This window comes from Manis javanica, chromosome 11 (assembly GCF_040802235.1).
Source record: "Manis javanica isolate MJ-LG chromosome 11, MJ_LKY, whole genome shotgun sequence".
Taxonomy (NCBI): Eukaryota; Metazoa; Chordata; class Mammalia; order Pholidota; family Manidae; genus Manis; species Manis javanica.
In genome coordinates this window covers 115,212,905-115,231,789 of record NC_133166.1, presented here as the reverse complement: position 1 = coordinate 115,231,789, position 18,885 = coordinate 115,212,905, and the positions used below count along the sequence as shown (strand labels likewise).

The 18,885-nt window shown below is 56.4% G+C and overlaps 2 protein-coding genes and 1 long non-coding RNA gene across 3 annotated transcripts; 1 reads left to right on the top strand and 2 right to left on the bottom strand.

The window, feature by feature from the left end:
* Positions 1-73: 73 nt before the first annotated feature.
* On the bottom strand, positions 74-5,463 carry ZDHHC24 (zDHHC palmitoyltransferase 24). Its single transcript, XM_017667213.3, has 3 exons — positions 5,114-5,463; positions 3,786-4,063; positions 74-655 (listed from the first exon to the last, which is right to left on the bottom strand). Exons 1-3 carry the CDS (start codon positions 5,392-5,394, stop codon positions 360-362), a joined length of 855 nt encoding a protein of 284 aa, XP_017522702.1. The 5' UTR covers positions 5,395-5,463; the 3' UTR covers positions 74-359.
* An 810-nt stretch (positions 5,464-6,273) lies between these two features.
* Positions 6,274-18,855, top strand: ACTN3 (actinin alpha 3). Its single transcript, XM_017667215.3, has 21 exons — positions 6,274-6,453; positions 9,908-10,022; positions 10,197-10,316; positions 10,680-10,766; positions 10,848-10,935; positions 11,417-11,495; positions 11,573-11,654; positions 12,354-12,439; positions 12,729-12,821; positions 13,287-13,517; positions 13,644-13,791; positions 14,840-14,990; positions 15,452-15,560; positions 15,657-15,797; positions 16,055-16,237; positions 16,696-16,830; positions 16,908-17,087; positions 17,503-17,649; positions 17,738-17,803; positions 18,312-18,470; positions 18,553-18,855. Exons 1-21 carry the CDS (start codon positions 6,307-6,309, stop codon positions 18,709-18,711), a joined length of 2,706 nt encoding a protein of 901 aa, XP_017522704.3. The 5' UTR covers positions 6,274-6,306; the 3' UTR covers positions 18,712-18,855.
* On the bottom strand, positions 13,728-15,706 carry LOC140844587 (uncharacterized). Its single transcript, XR_012123134.1, has 3 exons — positions 15,447-15,706; positions 14,181-15,310; positions 13,728-13,834 (listed from the first exon to the last, which is right to left on the bottom strand). It is a non-coding gene; the product is annotated as an uncharacterized lncRNA (long non-coding RNA).
* Positions 18,856-18,885: the final 30 nt, after the last annotated feature.

The following is an 18,885-nucleotide window of genomic DNA, read 5'->3' as shown; positions in this document are numbered from 1 at the left end:
TGCTCAACAGGAACCAGAAACAGCAGGCTGGGGAACAGTGAGGGATGAGAAACCCACAAAGATGGAGGGAGGCCAAGAGCCAAGTGGGTGCTTTATTAACCTGGCAAAGGGGCAGGCAGGCTGGCAGAGCAGCCCCTTGCCAGACCTTCCAACTGTCCTTGGGGGCCATCAACAGAGGCAAAGTCACAGGCCCAAGCCCTGGACACCAGGAGTCCATGCTGGGCAGAGCTAAGGCCAAAGACAGGGCTTGTGTTGCCAGAAGCAGGCATTCAGTACCAACCTTAGCCCTGAAGTGAGTCAGGAGCCCGCTCTCCTGCTCCCCATACCCACTCCCTCAACAGCTCTGGTTCTTTCTGGAGTCAAGAAGTCGTGAGTCCCACATCAGCTCTGGTCTGGAAGGTGACCCCATCCCCGGGTAACGGGGAGGCCAGGAAAGGCCAGAGCCAGACGAGGGCCCAGCGGGACCCTAGGGCTGCCTGAAGGTTGTGCCAGGGGCCCAGGTCATAGGAGTGCTGGCCCCGAGCCCACTCCCACGTAGTCTGGCCTCGCAGCAGCAGCATCCCGTGGAAGAGCAGCCCAGCCCCACACAATAGCGCACCAGCCACACACGTGTCAGTCACGAAGGCCAGGGCGAACTGGGCCAGAGACACTCTGCCTGCGAGGAGAGAGCAGAGGGTCAGGGAGCAGCAGCAGGCCCAGCCCTCCTTCCACCCCTTACCCTCCACCCTGAAGCAGATCTCACTCCCCTACTCAGCAGAGTCAGCTATGCCTAGCAGCCCATGCTGGGTGATAGGAACACACTGGCAAACGGTGCAGACACGGCCCCCTGCCCTAGACAGGACTTTCATTCATGCATCACAAACTTACGAGCACCTTGCTTGTGCTGGACACCAGGATGAACACTGATCGCAACCCTGACCTCAGACAGCTCACAGAAACACATTCAAGGGACCATTTCTCAGTTACTTAATCTCAGCTGTGATGTGTGTTACACTGGAAAAGTACAGGGTCTTATACCATCCTGGCCCACAGCAAACAAGTATCTGTTGAACTAACGAACTGCAAGATGCCATGAAAATGGCCAAGTGAGAGAAGCCAGACACAAGGTCGCATACTGTATGATGCCATTTATATGAAATGTCCACTTAGGCCAACCCATGGTGACAGACAGTAAATTAGTGGTTGCCAAAGACTGGCGGATTTGGGGGGAATGGGGAATGGACTGCTTAAAGGGTATAGGTTTCTTTTTGGGGTGATACAAATGTTACAAATACAGGTGATGGTTGCACAACATTGTGAATATACTAAATGCCACTGAATTGTACACCTGAAAGTGGTTAAAATAATGAATATCATGTTACTCAAATTTTACTTCAATAAAAGAGGCAATGTCAGGGGGTGGAGGGTAGTGCCATGCAGACTTTTGTTAAGTGGCCAGGGGATGTGGACTAAATCTATTTTGAGAAGGTTAAGAAGGAATTTGCTAGGTGAAGGGAAAACATTTCTGTTTGAAGATTCCGAGGCAGGAAGGAGAGGCGCCTGCAAGACAAGTGAGTGGGTGGTTCTGGAAGGTCAGGAGAGGAGCCCGGGCTGGATGTGCAGACCTGTGGGAAGTCGGTACATGGGCGGCTCTGAGACCCACCAGAGATCGTGGAGGGAGAGGAGAAGAGCCCCTCACTCTCAGCACCAAGAAACCAGGTCCTTAGGGACCAGATAAAGAAGACAGGGAAGCCAGAAAGGAAAGGGGAAACCCCAAAGTAGGAGCTTCTGGGGATGCCAAGGGCAAAGCCCTTCAGGGAGACTGGCGGTCGGCGTTTCGTGAGGCTGACGGGTCTCATGAAGCAAGGAGAGAACTCAGAAGGGCCTTTGGGTTCCGTGCTGTCGGGACTGCGGCAGTCTCGGAGGAGTGGTGGGGCAGAATCCGGTTTGGAGCAGGTGCAGGAATGGCTGGTAGGCAAGGAAAAGTGGCCCATAAGCACAGCAAGTCCGTTCAGAAGCTTGGCTGCTGGGTGGAGAGGAGCCAGAGGGCAAGAGGAGAGGAGGAGGGTATGGGCGTGAAAAAAGGATCTATGCCAGGCGGGAAACCCGAAGGAGGCCAGCAGAGAGACCCTGGGGAGGCGGGAGGAGAGGCGGCCCCTCAATGTGAGGCCTCCAGCTAGCTGGGCGGAGGGCTGGACGCCAGGAGAGGCCGGGGGCGGTCAGCCTGGCTACAGACTGGAGGACAGGACAGTTCTGCCAGGGCCATCTGATGGCTCGTTTTCTCTGTGACAGATTTTCAAGAGGGGTGAGGGCTTGGAGGACAGGAAAATGGGGTTTGAGCTGCAGTCATTAGGGACGCAAGCTTATGAGAGACCAGGACAACCACACGTGGGTGAGGGCCTGTTAAGGTCAAAATGTGCCATGGTACCAACTGCCACGAAGCGCATGTGTCTCTCAAAGCTCTCAGCAGCCAGGGGCAGACGCAGAGAAGCCAGGGTGCCTTCCAAGATGGAGTGAAGAGGTCTGAGACGTTGGCCAGAAAATGGTGGAAATGAGGGCCCTACTGGATTTGGGGGTGGTGAGGAGGGAAGGTGAGGGCCAGGGGCTCACGGAACAAATGTCATGGAGTGAGAGTGAGAGATGGGCAAGCAGAGGGGAGGTGGGGAGTAGAGAGGGGGACTGACTGATGGGGGGATTTGGGAGGTGACCTGTTCTGGATTCTGACAAGGTCTGGGATACGGCTGTGGGAGTAAGGGAAGGAAATAAGAGAAGGTCAGGAAGCTTAGTGATCGGGGCCTGGGCCATTCACCCATGATTTCAACAAGCCTAGAGCTGGGAGAGATTGGGGGCTGCAGCCACGGCTTCCGTAACTGAGGGGAACAGAGGACCTGGTGCAGCTGGAGGGCTTGCGTCTTGGTGGAGGCAGGGCAGGAGAGGGCTGCTCAGGAAGCCAGGTGGGCTGAGGAAGACACTGCCAACCCCATGGACCTTCCCAAGGCCTGGGGCTGCCGGGAGGGCATCCCTGGGACACAGCCAGGCTTGGATAGGATGAGACGCAGTGACTATTCTGAGTGGTCAGGGAATTTAGTAACTGTAGGACGGGAGAGGTCAGAAGGAAGGAGGGGAGAGAAAGCCCAAAGCATTTTGAGGGGTGACAACAAAGAGTATAAAAGACCAGTGGGGCTTTGAACTTGGGTGGTGTCACAGGAAAGAGGAATACATGTGTCATCTAGAACATGGATGGCCTCTCAGTCAGCCTCCTGCTTCAAGTCTCCCCTCCCAACTTCCAAAGACTGGCCCTTCCCCTGCCTATATAACTTTCACTGGCTCCCCAGTACCCAGTCAGTGAGGGCTGTCTGCTCACACCAGCATCCAAGCCCTCTACCATCCAGCCCTCACCTACCATCCTACCTTTAATTCCCACAATTGCCATTTAAGGGCCTTTGCTGCTCCCTGCCCAACCTCCAAGCCTTTGCTCATGCTGGTCCCCTCTAGAATGCCCCCCACACTTGGAATACCCCTTCACCACGCCAACCCACCCGACTCCTCAAACTCCCACTCATCTCCTCTTCTGGCAACACCTCCTGGAATCCTTCCCTGAATCTCCCAGCCAGAACTCTACCTGGGTTGAGACCCTGTATTTTACTGTACTTCACACCCCATTGAATACCAGGCTGCTGTCACCCTCCATAACTGTCACTGAGGTGGGTCCCCACAGCCAGGAAAACGAGCCAGAAATCCCATCACCCACCAGAATGACCTACTACAATGCCTTCCATCTCTGCAGAGACTTCCCAGTTCCCCACCTGTAAGCAGCATGAGCCAGGGCAGCAGGAGGAGGGCAGCGGTATGCAGGGGCGTGTGGGCTCGCAGCAGGGCAGACAGGGCAGGGCCCAGCAGCACAGAGACGTGCAGCAGGACACCAGCAGCATGGAGCAGCAGGCACAAGAAGGGCCGGTAGTTGTGGAAGCCCACGCAGTGGCCCAGCAGGCGGCAGTGGTGGTCCCGACGAAGGATACAGATCCTGCAGGCAGAGCAATGCCCACTTCGTGGTGGCACTTGGCTTTGACACTGGTAGCAGTAACTGCAGGGAAGGAAACACAGGGTCAGTCCCCCAGCAGCTCTGAATGCCTGAGTCAGCCCAAGCCCATCCTGGGGAAGCAGGCTCAGTCACTGCCCTCACTAAGCCTCAGGTTCTTCATAGGTAAACCAAGGCTGAACACTTCCCAGGCCCTTCCAGTTCCCACACTGCAGACCTGAGGGTGCTTCCAGCTCTGACCTCTAACTTCCAGGAGCAAACTTCTCACTTCCTGCATGGCCACCACCTGGGTCCCAGTCACCATGAACTCTCCACTGGATTATCCCAATAGCCTCTTGACTGGTCTCTCTGATTCCACTTTTGTCCCCTCTTGTGTAGTCTCACCCCAGCAGCCAGACTGATCTTTAAAGATCTGTCATGTCCTTCCTCTGCTCAGAACCACCCAGTGGCTTTCCATCTCACTTCCAGCAAAAAGCAATGTCCTACAAGGTCTTTCCATTTCTAACCTCTCTCCTCCCCTTCTCTCACTCCACACCAGCCACAGGACCATCTTCCTGTTCCCAGAACATGCTAGGCACATAACTACATCAGAGTCTTTGCACTGTCTGTTCCCTGTGCCTGGAACACTCTTCCCCCAGATTCCCACATGGTTAACTCCCCCACTTCCTTCAAGTGTTTGCTCAAATGCCACCTCAATAAGGCCCACCTTGACCACCTTATTTAAAACTGAAACTCGCACCCCTTTACCCTGCTCTACTTTTGTTTCCATACTACCATCTAACATTCTACATAATTTGTTTATTCATTACGCCCATAGTTTCTCATCTGCTCTCTCGCCCACTAAAATCAGCTCCAGGAGGCCAGGAAACTGTTTTATTGTACCTCCAGTACCTGGAACGGTATCTTGAACATAGTAGGTGCTCAGTAAGTATTTGTAAATGAATGAAGATACTGCTGAATCCAACACCCCAGGTTCTAAAGGAGTTCTCTGGCTCTTAGAAGTGTATCCTATGGCAATCTGGTTCCCGTCCTACGGCCCCTCCCCCTGTCCAAGGCTCCGGCTTCTTCCCCCTCCAGATCCCGCGCCCCACTCACGCCCAGCCCTGGCCCAGCCCGCGACCGGCCAGCATCACGCCCCGGATGCTGGGATCCGAGCGCAGGAAGAGCCCCACGTTGCCCAGCAGGTTGAGTAGTTGAAAGGCGGCCAGCGCCAGCTGAAAAGCCCGAGCCGGGGGTCCGAGAGGGGGCGGCCCGGGGCCCAGCACCAGCACGTAGGCCAACTCCAGGCCCACGGCCGCGGCCCACAGCGCAGTGAGCACGAGGGGCAGCCGCGCGGGCGCCCCCTCGACGCTCCCCGCCACCCAAGAATGCCCCATAGCCTGGACCCAGCGGCCGTCGGGTCCGGAGCACCCCGCCGCTTCCGTATTGGGGTGGGGCTAGTACCAGACGGACGTCTGCTACAACCAGTAGAGTCTCTGAAAGGGTGCGGTGAGCGTTCAGAGTCGTCGGTCGCGCCTGCAGAGCAGATATATGATTGGATGGCCTAATGAACCAAGGAGATGCTGGGAACATGTTGGCTCTAGAGCCTGATAGGGCTGTGGATTCATAGCCCCGCCTTCCCGAGGCCCGCCCCTCCTCAGCGGCCCTCCCCTCCGGTCCCCCTCGGCTGGCGCCGGGATTGAGTGGCCACCTCGGTGGCCTCCAGGTTTCCCGGCTCAGCACGTTCCCCCTCGGCCCCGGCTGCCCCGATATTAATAGCCCTGCATTGGCGCATCTAGCTGTCCTGGAACCCCTCCCCATGCTCTAGTTTCTTCCTTCTTCACCACAGAAAACATTCAGAAAAGTCTGGCGCCTTGATGTTTCTGACCGTGAAATGGCGATAGGCTCCCTTTTCCCTCCTGACGCGGGAAGGGAGCCAGGTGGAGGCGCAAAGGGCAGCTTCTAGGGCTGCCTTACAGCCGCTATTATTATCATCTCGGCTGTACATGCGAGGAAACAGACTCAGAGAGGGCCCGCGGCTTTCCCAAGGTCACACAGCGCCCAGCCGGTGGAGCCGGAGCGGGAACTCCCGAACTCAGCCCCGGGATCCACCCCCGCGTCCCTGCACTCCCTGGACGCCAGGGCGAACTCCTCCCTGGTCCTGACCAGGGAGCCCTCGCCCCCATCCGGCCCCTCCCTCTTCCCCCATATTTAGCGCGAATCCGATCCGGGGCTGGGCCGGTCGCTACTTAACGCGGTCCCCGGGTTCTGAAGCGCGCCGAGCGGAGCGGAGCCAGGAGCCTACCGAGATGATGATGGTCCTGCAGCCCGAGAGTCTGGGGGTCGGGGCAGCGCCCTTCGCGGGGGGCGGCGGGGGCGGCGAGTACATGGAACAGGAGGAGGACTGGGATCGCGACCTGCTGCTGGACCCGGCCTGGGAGAAGCAGCAGCGGAAAGTGAGTGCTCGCCCATTTCCAGATGGTAAAACTGAGGCCTGAGAAGCCGGGAGGTTTGTCCTTGGCATCTCAGCAGGTCAGGCGCGGAGTGTCTGAACCTAGAGTGCCACTACCTAGCCCAGGCTCTGCCCATCAGTCCTCTGCTGCGCCGCAGGGCTGAAGGAGAGGGCTGGGAGCCCTCATGAAGGGTTTAGGAAGACAAGGAGGGTTTCTGGGGTCCCCACCGCGAACTTGCAGCTTGGCAACTAGTGGACTTGGGAGTTCGGGGGAAGGGGGATCCATCCCACACCCCTTCCCACTCCCTCCTCTGTATTTTTTGCTTGGGGCATTCATAGTCACTCGACCTCAGTTGTCAAATGAGGAAACAGATCTAGAAAGGGGCAGAGATAGAACCCAAATCATATGCCCAGAAAACAGGAACCCCCAACATGATGGTTTGTGCCCCTTGCTTGCCCCACCCCCACTCATTCCCAAGATATCCCTTCCTGCTCCAAGGGCCCGGCCTCGGCAGAGTCTGCTGAAAAGGCCACAAGACCTAGGAGGAGGGGAGCTCTGGGTCCCCTTTCGTAGTAACCTGACTCCCCGGCCAGATGGACACTTTGTGCTGAGGCAGCGCCTTTGGAGAGCTAGAGAGGGGTACAGGGGCAGCTGCTGCCCAGGCCCAGCCTAGTAGGGCACTTGGTCCCCCCCTGCCTGATCCATTTTCACTCTCAGACTTTCCTAAGTGGAGGGGGCAGGACACCTGGGTTCCCAAAAGAGAAAATGATCCGGGCTGAGTGAGGAAACTTTGAGGAGTGGCAGGCCAGGAGTAGGGAGGACACCATGAGGTCACTGGGCTCTGCTCAGCATTTGCCAGCAGTGTCCCACTCCAGGAAGGGCAGGACACAAGGGAACTCAGTGAAATTTGGAGGACCTGAGAATCCCAAGATTTAGAAGCAGAGCATTTCCGCTGGGTTAGGTGATGGGAGATGACGCCAGGGGCTGCGAGGCTCAGCTGACTCGGCAGGGATGCCTCAGAGGAGCTGCCTCCCCTGCCTCCTCCTGCACCTGTCTCCAAGCAGGGCTATGGTCCCTGGGTCCGGCAAACTCCCAGTGATGTCATCCCAGCTGCCACTGTTCTGCAACAACTCCTATTCCCAAACCCACCCACATAGTCCTCTCCCAGATGAGGTCTACATGCCTGTCATAAGACACATACTAGTATGTGACTTACCTTAGTCACTTAACAAATGATTCCAACTCAGTTTACAGCCACCCACCTCATCCATTCATTCAACAGCTGCATGGATAAATTAAGCAGCATTCCCTAGAGTTGGACATTCTGGTCATTTCTTTCTCATCCATCATTGTTCATTAAACTGCAATGAATATCTCTGTGCTCAGCCTCAGCCCCTGCTTCTCCTCTGTATCTTGGAGCTTTCCCACCTCCTTCCACCTGATGTCTGAGTCCTCTTCGTTCACCCTCATTCAGAAGCATTCATTCAGTATTCATTAAGGAGGTCCTGCTATGGCCAGGCACTGTTTAGGTGCCAGGAATTCAGCAGTGGATGAAATAAAGACCTTGCCTCAGGGGGCTTCTATTCCAGCAAGGACAGATATCCATCACCCACCCAATCCCACCCTATTCCCCACATTGACACCCATCCTCACCTGCCTGGTCCAGTCACCACCCTCTCAATCCTCCCTTCTGCTCTACCAAGCCCTTTACCTCCCCTCTGCAACCAGAAGGAGCTTTCTAACAGTGTTCTGCCCACCTCCCTCCTCTGCTTGAAAGCTTCCCTGACTCCCTGTTGCTCTCAGGATCAAGTTCAAACTCCCAGCCGCGGCTTAGCACCCAAGATCGTGCATGATCTGGCCCCAGCTGCCCCTCCGGCCTGCCTCTCACCACTTATACCCTAACACCCCAGCTTCAGTCCAGCTGTGCCCACATAGTTGTACCCCACAAACCTAGCAACTGCTCCTCCCTCCCAAGCATTTGCCTGCCTGGCTGCCCCTGCCTGGAATGCCCCTGCGGGCTCTTCTCTGCCTGAGTAACTCTTGCTCTTCCCTCAGAGCTTAACCTTCCCCCAGAGCCTCCTCCCCGCTTTGGAGAACTCCTTCCCTCTTCTCCCTGATGCTAGCCTCTTCCAGAACTTCTCAGGTCAACATGACTGTTTGACTGTGAGGTCCTTCAGGAAAGGGACCACATCTCATGAAGAGCCCTGTTTGTCCAACGGGGAGCCTTGGAATCCTCACACAGACCTGCCTCTCCGTCTGCCCTATGGAGACTCAGAGCATCCCAGACTCCAGGGTTGGAAAGAACTACAGAGAATTCAGCTGCCCTGTCCTGTGCTCGAAGTGCCATTGAGTAGTGCTCAGCAGTCACTCACACACCACCAGTGACAGAGAGCTCACCCACCCTTTCCCATAGCAATGACAGCCTCTCAGCTATTCAAAGCACTGTCTTCCATGTCCACCTTCTACGGCATCTGAAAAGCTGGTCTGAGGAAGGGAAGCAGCCTGAGGGAAGGAATTCCAAGTGACTTCCAGGACCGCCTATCCCAGGATTTCCGCTTTGTGTTGGGGGAATGCTCTGAATCTCTAGAATCCTACCAGATTGGAGAAGAAGGACCTAAGTATCAGAGAGTCTGGCCCCTAAACTGTAAAAAAAAAGAGAGCAAGGGGCACACCACAGGTCACAGATAGCAGGTCACTCAGCTGGGATTGGAGCATAAGTATGGACTCTACCAGGGACTCTACAGTTGATGGCCGCATCCAGGGCCTGAAGGCTTGGTAGGTTAGTGGAAACTTGTGCACCAGGATTCAGGTCACCCCATCCCCAGTATACACACAGCTGTGTACCAGCCCACCCATCCCACGTGGCGGCTGAGGCAGAGGCTACTTTGGGGTAAAGAGGAAAGCAGTTCCCCCAGAAACTAGGTCAGACTGGGCCTGAGTGCCTGGCTGATCTCCTTGGCCTGCAGAGCTCAAGCAACCTCGAGGTCTACTTGGAGGCCAGTTCACCATAGCCCTGGGAGATCAGTGGGGCTGAGATAACAGTAATACAGATGCACAGTCCCTTGGGCAAAGCCCTCAGAGCCAGATGTGCTTCAATCCAGAATTTCCAGACTAGAAAAATCAAACTGCATTGGCTCTTATGCCTCAGAGGGCCCCACACTTTGGAATGTCTGCATTACAAGTTTCTAAATCCCCCTACAGTGTTTGGGGCTAGCCAAAGCAGGAGTGTCAGTCCAAACTGGGACCTGTGTGGGTCCCAGACATTTCTCCTCTTTCAGGAGAACTAAAGCTCAGAGAGGGAAAGGGACTAGCCACAGATGCACAGCAAGTCAGCAGCTGAGTCTGAACTTGAATCCAGAGCAGGGGCCCTGAGGTCTACCCTGACCGAGGAGTGAAGACTGTGTCCCGTGTCCTCCAGACCCAGTGCTAGGGTCTGAGTGCTGTCCTCTGCCCCCAGACCTTCACTGCCTGGTGCAACTCACACCTGCGCAAGGCCGGCACCCAGATCGAGAACATCGAGGAGGACTTCCGCAATGGCCTTAAACTCATGTTGCTCCTGGAGGTCATTTCAGGTGAGGGGTGCAAACCAGTGTGCAGGGACGTCAGGGCCTAAGGGCAGCAGAGAGCTGGGGGAGTATGGCAGCAGAGTGCTGGAGGAGACTTGGTGAGGGAGGAGGAAGTTTGAGGACAATGTCTTCAGCTTCCTCTCATGACCTTTGACCCCCAACCTCTCCTCTTACACCCAGGAGAGAGGCTGCCCAGGCCAGACAAAGGCAAGATGCGCTTCCACAAAATCGCCAATCTCAACAAGGCCCTGGACTTCATTGCTAGCAAGGGGGTTAAGCTGGTGTCCATAGGTGCCGAAGGTGAGGAGGTGGTAGGAGGGGGCTTCGGTTGGGGGTAGGGGCATTCCTGACATCAGCAAGTCACTTATGTGAGCCTCAACTTCCTCATCTCAACAATGTGGAAAAACATCCCTGCCTTACAGGAGGGACTGTAAGGACCTCGTAAGGAGCAAATGTACACAAAGTGCCAGCAAGGACCTGGAACTTAGTAGGTGTACAATGAATCATTTTTAAGTAAAATGATTGAGCACCTACTAGGTACCAGTCCTGGGATGGAGACAAGGGCCAGAGGGCAGAGCAGGGTGGAAAGTAGCTGAGGCCTGGTACTACAGGCCTTGAAGGCCGGGTGGAATCTGTCCCGGCATCACCCAGTGCCTCCTGCAGAGATCGTCGACGGGAACCTGAAGATGACCCTGGGCATGATCTGGACCATCATTCTGCGCTTTGCCATCCAGGACATCTCCGTAGAGGGTGAGTGGTAGAGAAGCCGTGAGGGTGGGAGGGCTGGTGGAGAGCCCTCCCCAGCTCACACTCCCCACCCTCTCCACCCAGAAACCTCTGCCAAAGAAGGCTTGCTCCTGTGGTGCCAGCGGAAGACAGCGCCGTACCGCAATGTGAATGTACAGAACTTCCACACGAGGTCTGTCAGCTGATTGGTGCATGTGCTTGGCCTCCGCTGGGCTCTGGGGCACAAAGCTGGCCCTGGTCACAAGCCCCAGGGGAGGACAGGTCACAGCCAAACTCCTGGAAGTGTCTGAAAATGGGGGGACTCAGTCAGTGTTGAATTGAGTCCAGGAGGTGAGGGGGAATTCCTGGAAGAGGGAGCATTGGAGAATTCCCTGGAAGGACATGCCATCCGGAGGGAACCTTGCAAGCAAAGACCTGGAGGCCAAAACATCTAGAAACCAATGTGGCCTAGGATAGGGCATGTGAAGGAACCGTGATGAACCTGAAGGAGATGGTCCAAGTTTGGTCATGAGCAGCCTGAAATGCCAAGCTAAGGTGTTTAGACTTAACTCCATTTTACAGACGAGGCTGCCCTGATGGGCGGCTCCTAGGGCAACGGTAAGACAGAATCCTCAGCTTGAACCCAGGCCTGACCTCCCCTTGTCTCTGTCCAGCTGGAAGGATGGCCTGGCCCTCTGTGCTCTCATCCACCGACACCGCCCCGACCTCATCGACTATGCCAAGCTGCGCAAGGTAGGCAGCCACCACCCCAGCCCCAACTCCCCAGCTTCTGCCCTCAGCTCACCTTTTGCCTCTTACCACCCACCTAGGATGACCGCATTGGCAACCTGAACACTGCCTTTGAGGTGGCAGAAAAATACTTAGACATCCCCAAGATGTTGGATGCAGAAGGTGAGAGTAAGCCTAGCCTAGGAGAGGAGACCACTCACGCAAGGATCTGCGCGATCCAACCTGCACATCTTTGCCCCTGCCCTTCCCTCCTGGAGAGCTCTGCCTCTCACCCCACCTCCTGGGCAGAATCCTTCCTGCTCAGGCCCCCTCTCCAGGAGCCTTCTCTGTCTCAGCCCCCTGCCCCTGCCACCCAGTGGAACCAGCCTCTCCCCTTTACTGTCTCATATCCCATTTCCCTGGGTCACCTGGGAGCATGATGTGCCCCGAGGCCAGGAGCTCCTCTGGGGCAGGTCCTGCCTCTTGTCCCTGAGCCCACGCAAGACTTTGGTCAATTGAAGCATCAAACATTTTTTGAGCACCTACTGTGTCTAGTGGCCTGGATGTGTGGGCATTGACGGATGAGAACTTAGAGAAAAGACAGACAGATAGACAGAGTTATGGGATGCTTAGGGACACCAGGTAGTGTGGACACCCACTCTGCTTTCCTCACCCCACTGAGGGGGAAGCTGCTGGGCCCTGGGGTGATCAGCCTCCAGGGAAGAGGAAAACACTGGACCTAGGGTAGCTGACGGCTGGTGGCCGTGACTGATGTCTCCGCCCCCTCCCATCCCAAGGGGATCTCTGTCTGGGTGGGGGCGTGAGCCTATTCCCCACACCTGGTTTTGGCCAATAAACAAACACCTCGCTGCTGTCCCCCAGACATCGTGAACACCCCAAAGCCCGATGAGAAGGCCATAATGACCTACGTTTCCTGCTTCTACCATGCTTTTGCAGGGGCTGAGCAGGTGAGGGGCCTCAACTGCTGCTTTCTGGGCTGGGCTTGTGGTCCCAGGGACCCAGCCTTGGCAGCATGCCAACAGCTGGAGGTGCTCAATGGTTGGGGAGTCAGGAGCCAGGGCCTCCAGCCCGGAAGCTGGGTCCTCCACCCTGGATGTGCTGCCCTCATCCTTTTCTCTATTTCCCTGAACAGGCCTAGGTTTTAAGGGCTTTACAGAGGGCAGCCTGTGGATCTGTGGGTCAGGGGGTCTGTGGCAGCTTGGCAAATGCCAGCCCCTCTGCTCACTCCTGCCACAGGCCGAGACAGCCGCCAACAGGATCTGCAAGGTGCTGGCCGTGAATCAGGAGAACGAGAAGCTGATGGAGGAGTATGAGAAGCTCGCCAGCGATGTGAGACTGGGGCCAGGGAGGGCCCTTCCCCTTCCCACACTGTGCTTTCCCGACCCTGGCTGCCCAGCCAAGCCCAGGCCTGGGCCTGTGGAGCTCCTGTCCCCGGGGTAGCCTTGGCCTCCCCCAGCCTCCTCCTGCCGTCTGCCCCATCTCCTGCTCCCTCTGCCTGTCCAAGCTCCTTGTCATTCACTGATTCACTCACTATTCATTTATTTACTCAGTCGTTAACCCTTTCACTCATATTTAGGCAGTTTCGTGGCCTTTTGTTCTGTGCTGGCCAAACTGGACCCTGAAGTCAGTAATTAACCATCCTACTTCTTCCCCGGTCAGCCGCATTCTGTTCTCCAGAACCCCACTCTGTTCAAGGCCTGACCTTTTGGCCACAGCCTGGATGTGGGTGGAAAGGGCCGAATGAGGTGAGTAGGCCGGCTGAGCTTCCTGCTCTGCCCCGCTTGGCCCTGGCAGCTGCTGGAGTGGATCCGCCGCACCATACCGTGGCTGGAGAACCGCGTGGGCGAGCCCAGCCTGGGGGCCATGCAGCACAAGCTGGAGGACTTTCGGGACTACCGGCGCCTGCATAAACCGCCCCGCGTGCAGGAGAAGTGCCAGCTGGAGATCAACTTCAACACGCTGCAGACCAAGCTGCGACTGAGCCACCGGCCCGCCTTCATGCCCTCCGAGGGCAAGCTGGTCTCGGTGAGCCAGGCCTGGGGTGGGGGTGACCCCAGCTCTGCCCACTTCTTATGAGTGACCTTGGGCTGTGTGTGTCTCCATCTGTACAATGGGTGAACCGTGATGGAGGGCACCTCGCCTACCCCACAGGATATCGCCAATGCATGGCAAGGCCTGGAGCAAGTGGAGAAGGGCTATGAGGACTGGCTGCTCTCGGAGATCCGGCGCCTGCAGCGGCTCCAACACCTGGCTGAGAAGTTCAAGCAGAAGGCCTCCCTGCATGAAGCCTGGACCCGGGGTAAGTACACCTCATGGAGTTTGACTGTGTCCTGGGGTGGAGACTGGTAGAGAGGGGCAAGGTCCTAGCAAAATGCACAGATCAGGAGTGGGTATTCTGCTGGGAAGCTGGAGACCTGTTCTCTCATCCCACCATGGCTTGCTGTGCAACGAAGTCACTGCTGCTCTTTGGGACATAGTTTCTTTATCTATAAACTCAGGCCCCTAATTCTCTGCTGGCTTTGGCCATCTGTAGGTCTCTGGTTAATTTTTCATTGAGCATTTTATTTGTATATGTAGCAGGTATTTAAAGGTGAGTCCCCAATCCTAACATAATTTATGTTATACTCAAAGTATGTTGAGGCCAAAATACTGTATGAGTCAAATATATCATTCTGTATGAATACTTACCTTCTGTATTCTATCACGGATTTTAATCCTACAAATGAAGGAGTCCTGTGTAAAAATAACAAACACTAGTTATGGGTTTTAGGCATAATAAATAACAATGGTTTGATATAATAAGAATTCCTTAAATATATGGCCAATTATATGACCCTGAGGAAGTCTCTGAACCTCTAAACCTGTTACCTTCTCCGCAAAATTCAGAGGCATGCAATAAATGGTTGCTGCTGAAGTTATTATGATTATTTTTATTTGCATAATTATGGTAATTTTCATTCTCAAAGCACTTTTACATTCATTAGTAATTCATCCAACAAATATTCACAGAGGGTTTACCAAATGCCAGGCACTGTGCCAGGTGTTGGGCAAACTAGTGAGCAAAGGAAACCGGGTCAGAGTGAAGTGAACATGCTCAGAGTCGTGGGGAGGTAGTTTTTAATATGGAAACTGTCCCAAGGGCCACCCCGAACGGTGCAGGGTTAGTGGACACTGACGTCACTCGTGGGCCATACCCTGGAACTGGGACTTCACTTCCGTTTATCACGCTAGAGCCTCAGAGCAAACTCCTAGGGTAGGCTGGGCACGTGTGATCACCCGCACTTGACAGATGAGCGGTGCCACGGCCACCGCTGGATGACCGGGGCAGGGTCTCTCTCCTCAAACAGGGAAGGAGGACCTGCTGAGCCAACGCGACTATGAGTCGGCCTCGCTGCAGGAGGTGCGGGCGTTGCTGCGGCGCCACGGGGCCTTGGAGAGCGACCTGGCGGCGCATCAGGACCGCGTGGAGCACATCGCAGCGCTGGCCCAGGAGCTCAAGTAGGCGTGGCCCACGCCCTCCCCAGCGACCCTCCCAACAGCGCTCCCACCCGGCCTCGTCTCCTGCCTCTCCCCGTTGCCACTTGCGTCGCCCCTCCTCCCGAACCACGACCCCATCTCCGGACCCCACTCTGCTGCCCACACTCTTCTCACTGGCGCTTAGCCTTGTGCATCCTCGTGGCCTCCCGCTAATCTGGCCGTTCCGTTCAACTCCGTCCGGTCTGCTACCCCAAATCCTCTCCATCAGCCTTGGCCTCCCGGGCTCCTCCTGGCATAATCCCGCCTCCGAAATGCTAGGTCCTGCCCTGCCATCCAAGCTCCTTGAGGGACGAGCTGAGTATCAGCAGGTCCCCATTTCCCCCAGGAACACGCTGGGAACCCCGAACCCCACCCCAGGAGGGCAGTGAGGAGGAAATTTGGGCTGTGGTCAGGCCCCACCTTTGCCCTGCTTCTCACCCCAGTGAGCTGGACTACCATGATGCAGCCTCGGTGAACAGCCGCTGCCAGGCCATCTGTGACCAGTGGGACAATCTGGGCATGCTGACCCAGAAGAGGCGGGATGCGCTGGAGGTGGGTTCGGGGGCCCAGGAGCTGGGACTGGAGACGGGAGGCAGGGGAGGGGCCTGTGGGTCAGGCTGCCGACTCAGCCATCCCCTCGGCCCTTAGCGGACGGAGAAGCTCCTGGAGACCGTAGACCAGCTGCAGCTCGAGTTTGCCCGGCGGGCAGCGCCCTTCAACAATTGGCTGGATGGTGCTGTGGAGGACCTGCAAGACGTGTGGCTGGTGCACTCGGTGGATGAGACCCAGGTGGACATGGGGATTCAGGGTGGGGGAGCTGCCTGGGATGGCAGGGGACCTGGCTTACATTGGCCCCAAATCCTGTGAGCTACTGCTCTGGGCTCCTGGAGACTGGGATGGGAGGAAAACCCCAGCGGCCAGCACTGTCTGGGAGACAGGCAGCCCCTGCTGTGGGCCAGCTGGATGGCCTGGAGCACCCTGCTGCCCATCCCGTTGCCTGCGGGAAGTGGGGGTGCTGGCTGATGCTTCCTCCCTGTCACTCCCAGAGCCTGTCAACAGCACAGGAGCAGTTCAAGGCGACATTGCCTGAGGCTGACAGAGAGCGAGGCGCCATCCTAGGCATCCAGGGTGAGATCCAGAAGATTTGCCAAACCTATGGGCTGCAGCCCAGCTCTGCCAACCCTTACGTCAACCTGAGCCCACAGGACATCAACACCAAATGGGACACGGTCAGTGTTGCCAGTGGCCTCTGCCTGCCTCCCACCCACTCCTGTGCACTGTAACCACCCTGAACCCTCAGGCATCGCAAGACAATGGAGAATCAAGTCTGTCTTCTGATCTAGGGCTTGCCACAGATGCTGGGTGCCAGTGTATGAGTCACCCTGCCTGTCTCGGCCTCATCAGTAAAATGGCCATAACAGCAGCATTCTCCTATCAGGCCTGACATGAAGAATTAAATCTGGTGTGGCTATCTCTATAAAACAACCTGTCACAAATGACATCCTCAACCCCATTTTAGACAAGGGAACAAGCCTAGAGAGGCTGAGTGACTTGCCCAAGAGCTTGTCCACAGCCCTCACAGCTTGGCTCAGAGCAGCAGGAGCTGTTGGAAGGGTTGGGGCCCACCTCCCCTCAAAGTTTTCTCTTGGCCCTGAGCTGCCCCTGGTGAAACCACCCTCCTTTGCAGGTCCGAAAGCTGGTCCTTAGCCGTGACCAGAGCCTGCAGGAGGAGCTAGCCCGGCAGCAGCTGAATGAGAGACTCCGGCGACAGTTTGCGGTCCAGGCCAATGCTGTCGGGCCCTGGATCCAGGCAAAGGTGGAGGTAAGTCTTGGAGGGTGGACCAAGCTGGGGGAGTGGGACCAGGGCTGAGCACCCTCATCCTACCTGGTCCCCCGCAGGAGGTGGGGCGCCTGGCAGCAGGGATGGCCGGCTCTCTGGAGGAGCAGATGGCTGGGCTGCGGCAGCAAGAGCAAAATATCATTAACTACAAGAGCAACATCGACCGGCTGGAGGGAGACCACCAGCTGCTGCAGGAGAGCCTGGTGTTTGACAACAAGCACACCGTCTACAGCATGGAGGTGGGAGGTTGCACCTGCTTGGAAGAGGGGGAGGTGGCAATGGCTGGGGAAATGGGGTGGCCACAGCTGGACCTAGCACGTCTGCCCCAGGAGGGCCCCCAGTTCAGCTTGGCCAGGTCCCCTAGTTTACCCATGGGGATACTGAGACCCAGTGATAGAAAGTGATCTATCCAGAGTCACACAGCAAAATAAAGCCAGGACAGGATTGGCCATGGCTGGCTGATCAGTACTTAATACATAATAAATCATCAAACTTAAGGGCTGCTGGAGGTCACACAGTGGGACCTCCAGGTGGGGACAGAGGCCGATAAGGGGGAGGACTTGCCTAGGGTCACCCAGCAGATTAGGGATGGAGCCAGAGCTAGTGGCCAGGCACTGGCTGCACTCTGACTTGGCCTGTCTCCCACTCTCCCAGCACATCCGTGTGGGCTGGGAACAGCTGCTCACCTCCATCGCCTGCACCATCAATGAGGTGGAGAACCAGGTACTGACACGAGATGCCAAGGGCCTAAGCCAGGAGCAGCTCAATGAGTTCTGGGCATCCTTCAACCACTTTGATCGGGTCAGCAGGGGCCCACCCCTCTGGGGTGGTAAACTTGGGGGCTGGTGAGATTTAGGGACTGAGCGTGACATCCACTCACCCACCACAGAAGCGGAATGGGGTGATGGAGCCTGATGACTTCCGGGCCTGCCTCATCTCCATGGGCTACGACCTGGTGAGTAACCTCGACCTGTCCCGGAGTCTCATCAGTGCCACTTTCCTACATATGGATCACCTAGTGTGTCCTCCCACCTTCATGTACGTGCTCTCATTTCCTGCCCACCACACCCACTGGGGCTGAGTAGAAGTACCCTGTTTCACATAGGGGCAACCAAAGGCTCAGAGAGGTAAACTAACTCGCTAAAAGACACACATCTAGGATTTAGACCTACTTCTGTATGACTCTGAAGTCTGAGCTTGCAACATTTCAGAGAAACACTACAGAGAACCCCAGAAATCAGATCAGGACCAACAGGCAATAGGGGCACTGCCAAGAGCAGGCAGATTTCAGCCTAGCAGGAAGGACTTCCCTTAGCCGACTAAGGCTGCAGCAGATGGCCTATGGAGGGGACACCTGGTCAGTGGGGTTGTCAGTCCCAGGCTGGACATCCCCAGAAGGGGACGTTAGGAGACCTCCTGGCTTTAGCATCCACTGGCCTGGGACCCCGCTTCTATCCCTGCAGGGGGAAGTGGAGTTTGCTCACATCATGACCATGGTGGACCCCAATGCAGCCGGAGTCGTAACCTTCCAGGCCTTCATCGATTTCATGACCCGAGAGACAGCCGAGACTGACACAGCTGAGCAAGTTGTGGCCTCCTTCAAGATCCTGGCAGGAGACAAGGTGAGTCCCTGATGGTGGAGAGGGCTGGTGGGCTAGGGCAGCGAAAAGGACCCATGGGCCCCCAACACTTCTTTTCCCATAGAACTACATCACCCCTGAGGAACTGCGGCGGGAGCTCCCCACTGAGCAGGCTGAGTACTGCATCTGCCGTATGGCCCCCTACAAGGGCTCCGGGGCTCCGGCTGGAGCCCTGGACTATGTGGCCTTCTCCAGTGCCCTCTATGCGGAGAGCAACCTCTGACCTCTGACCTCAAGCCCTGGGGTTCGCTACACAAGTTGGAGAGAGGATGCTCCCTCTAGCTGATCCTGTCCATCCCTTGGAGCAAGGGCCTCAGAGAAGGGCCAGCCAAGTGCTTCTGAATAATGATCCATCTGTGGGCCTCTATCTCCTTCTGGTTTCTGAAGCAGAAGCTGG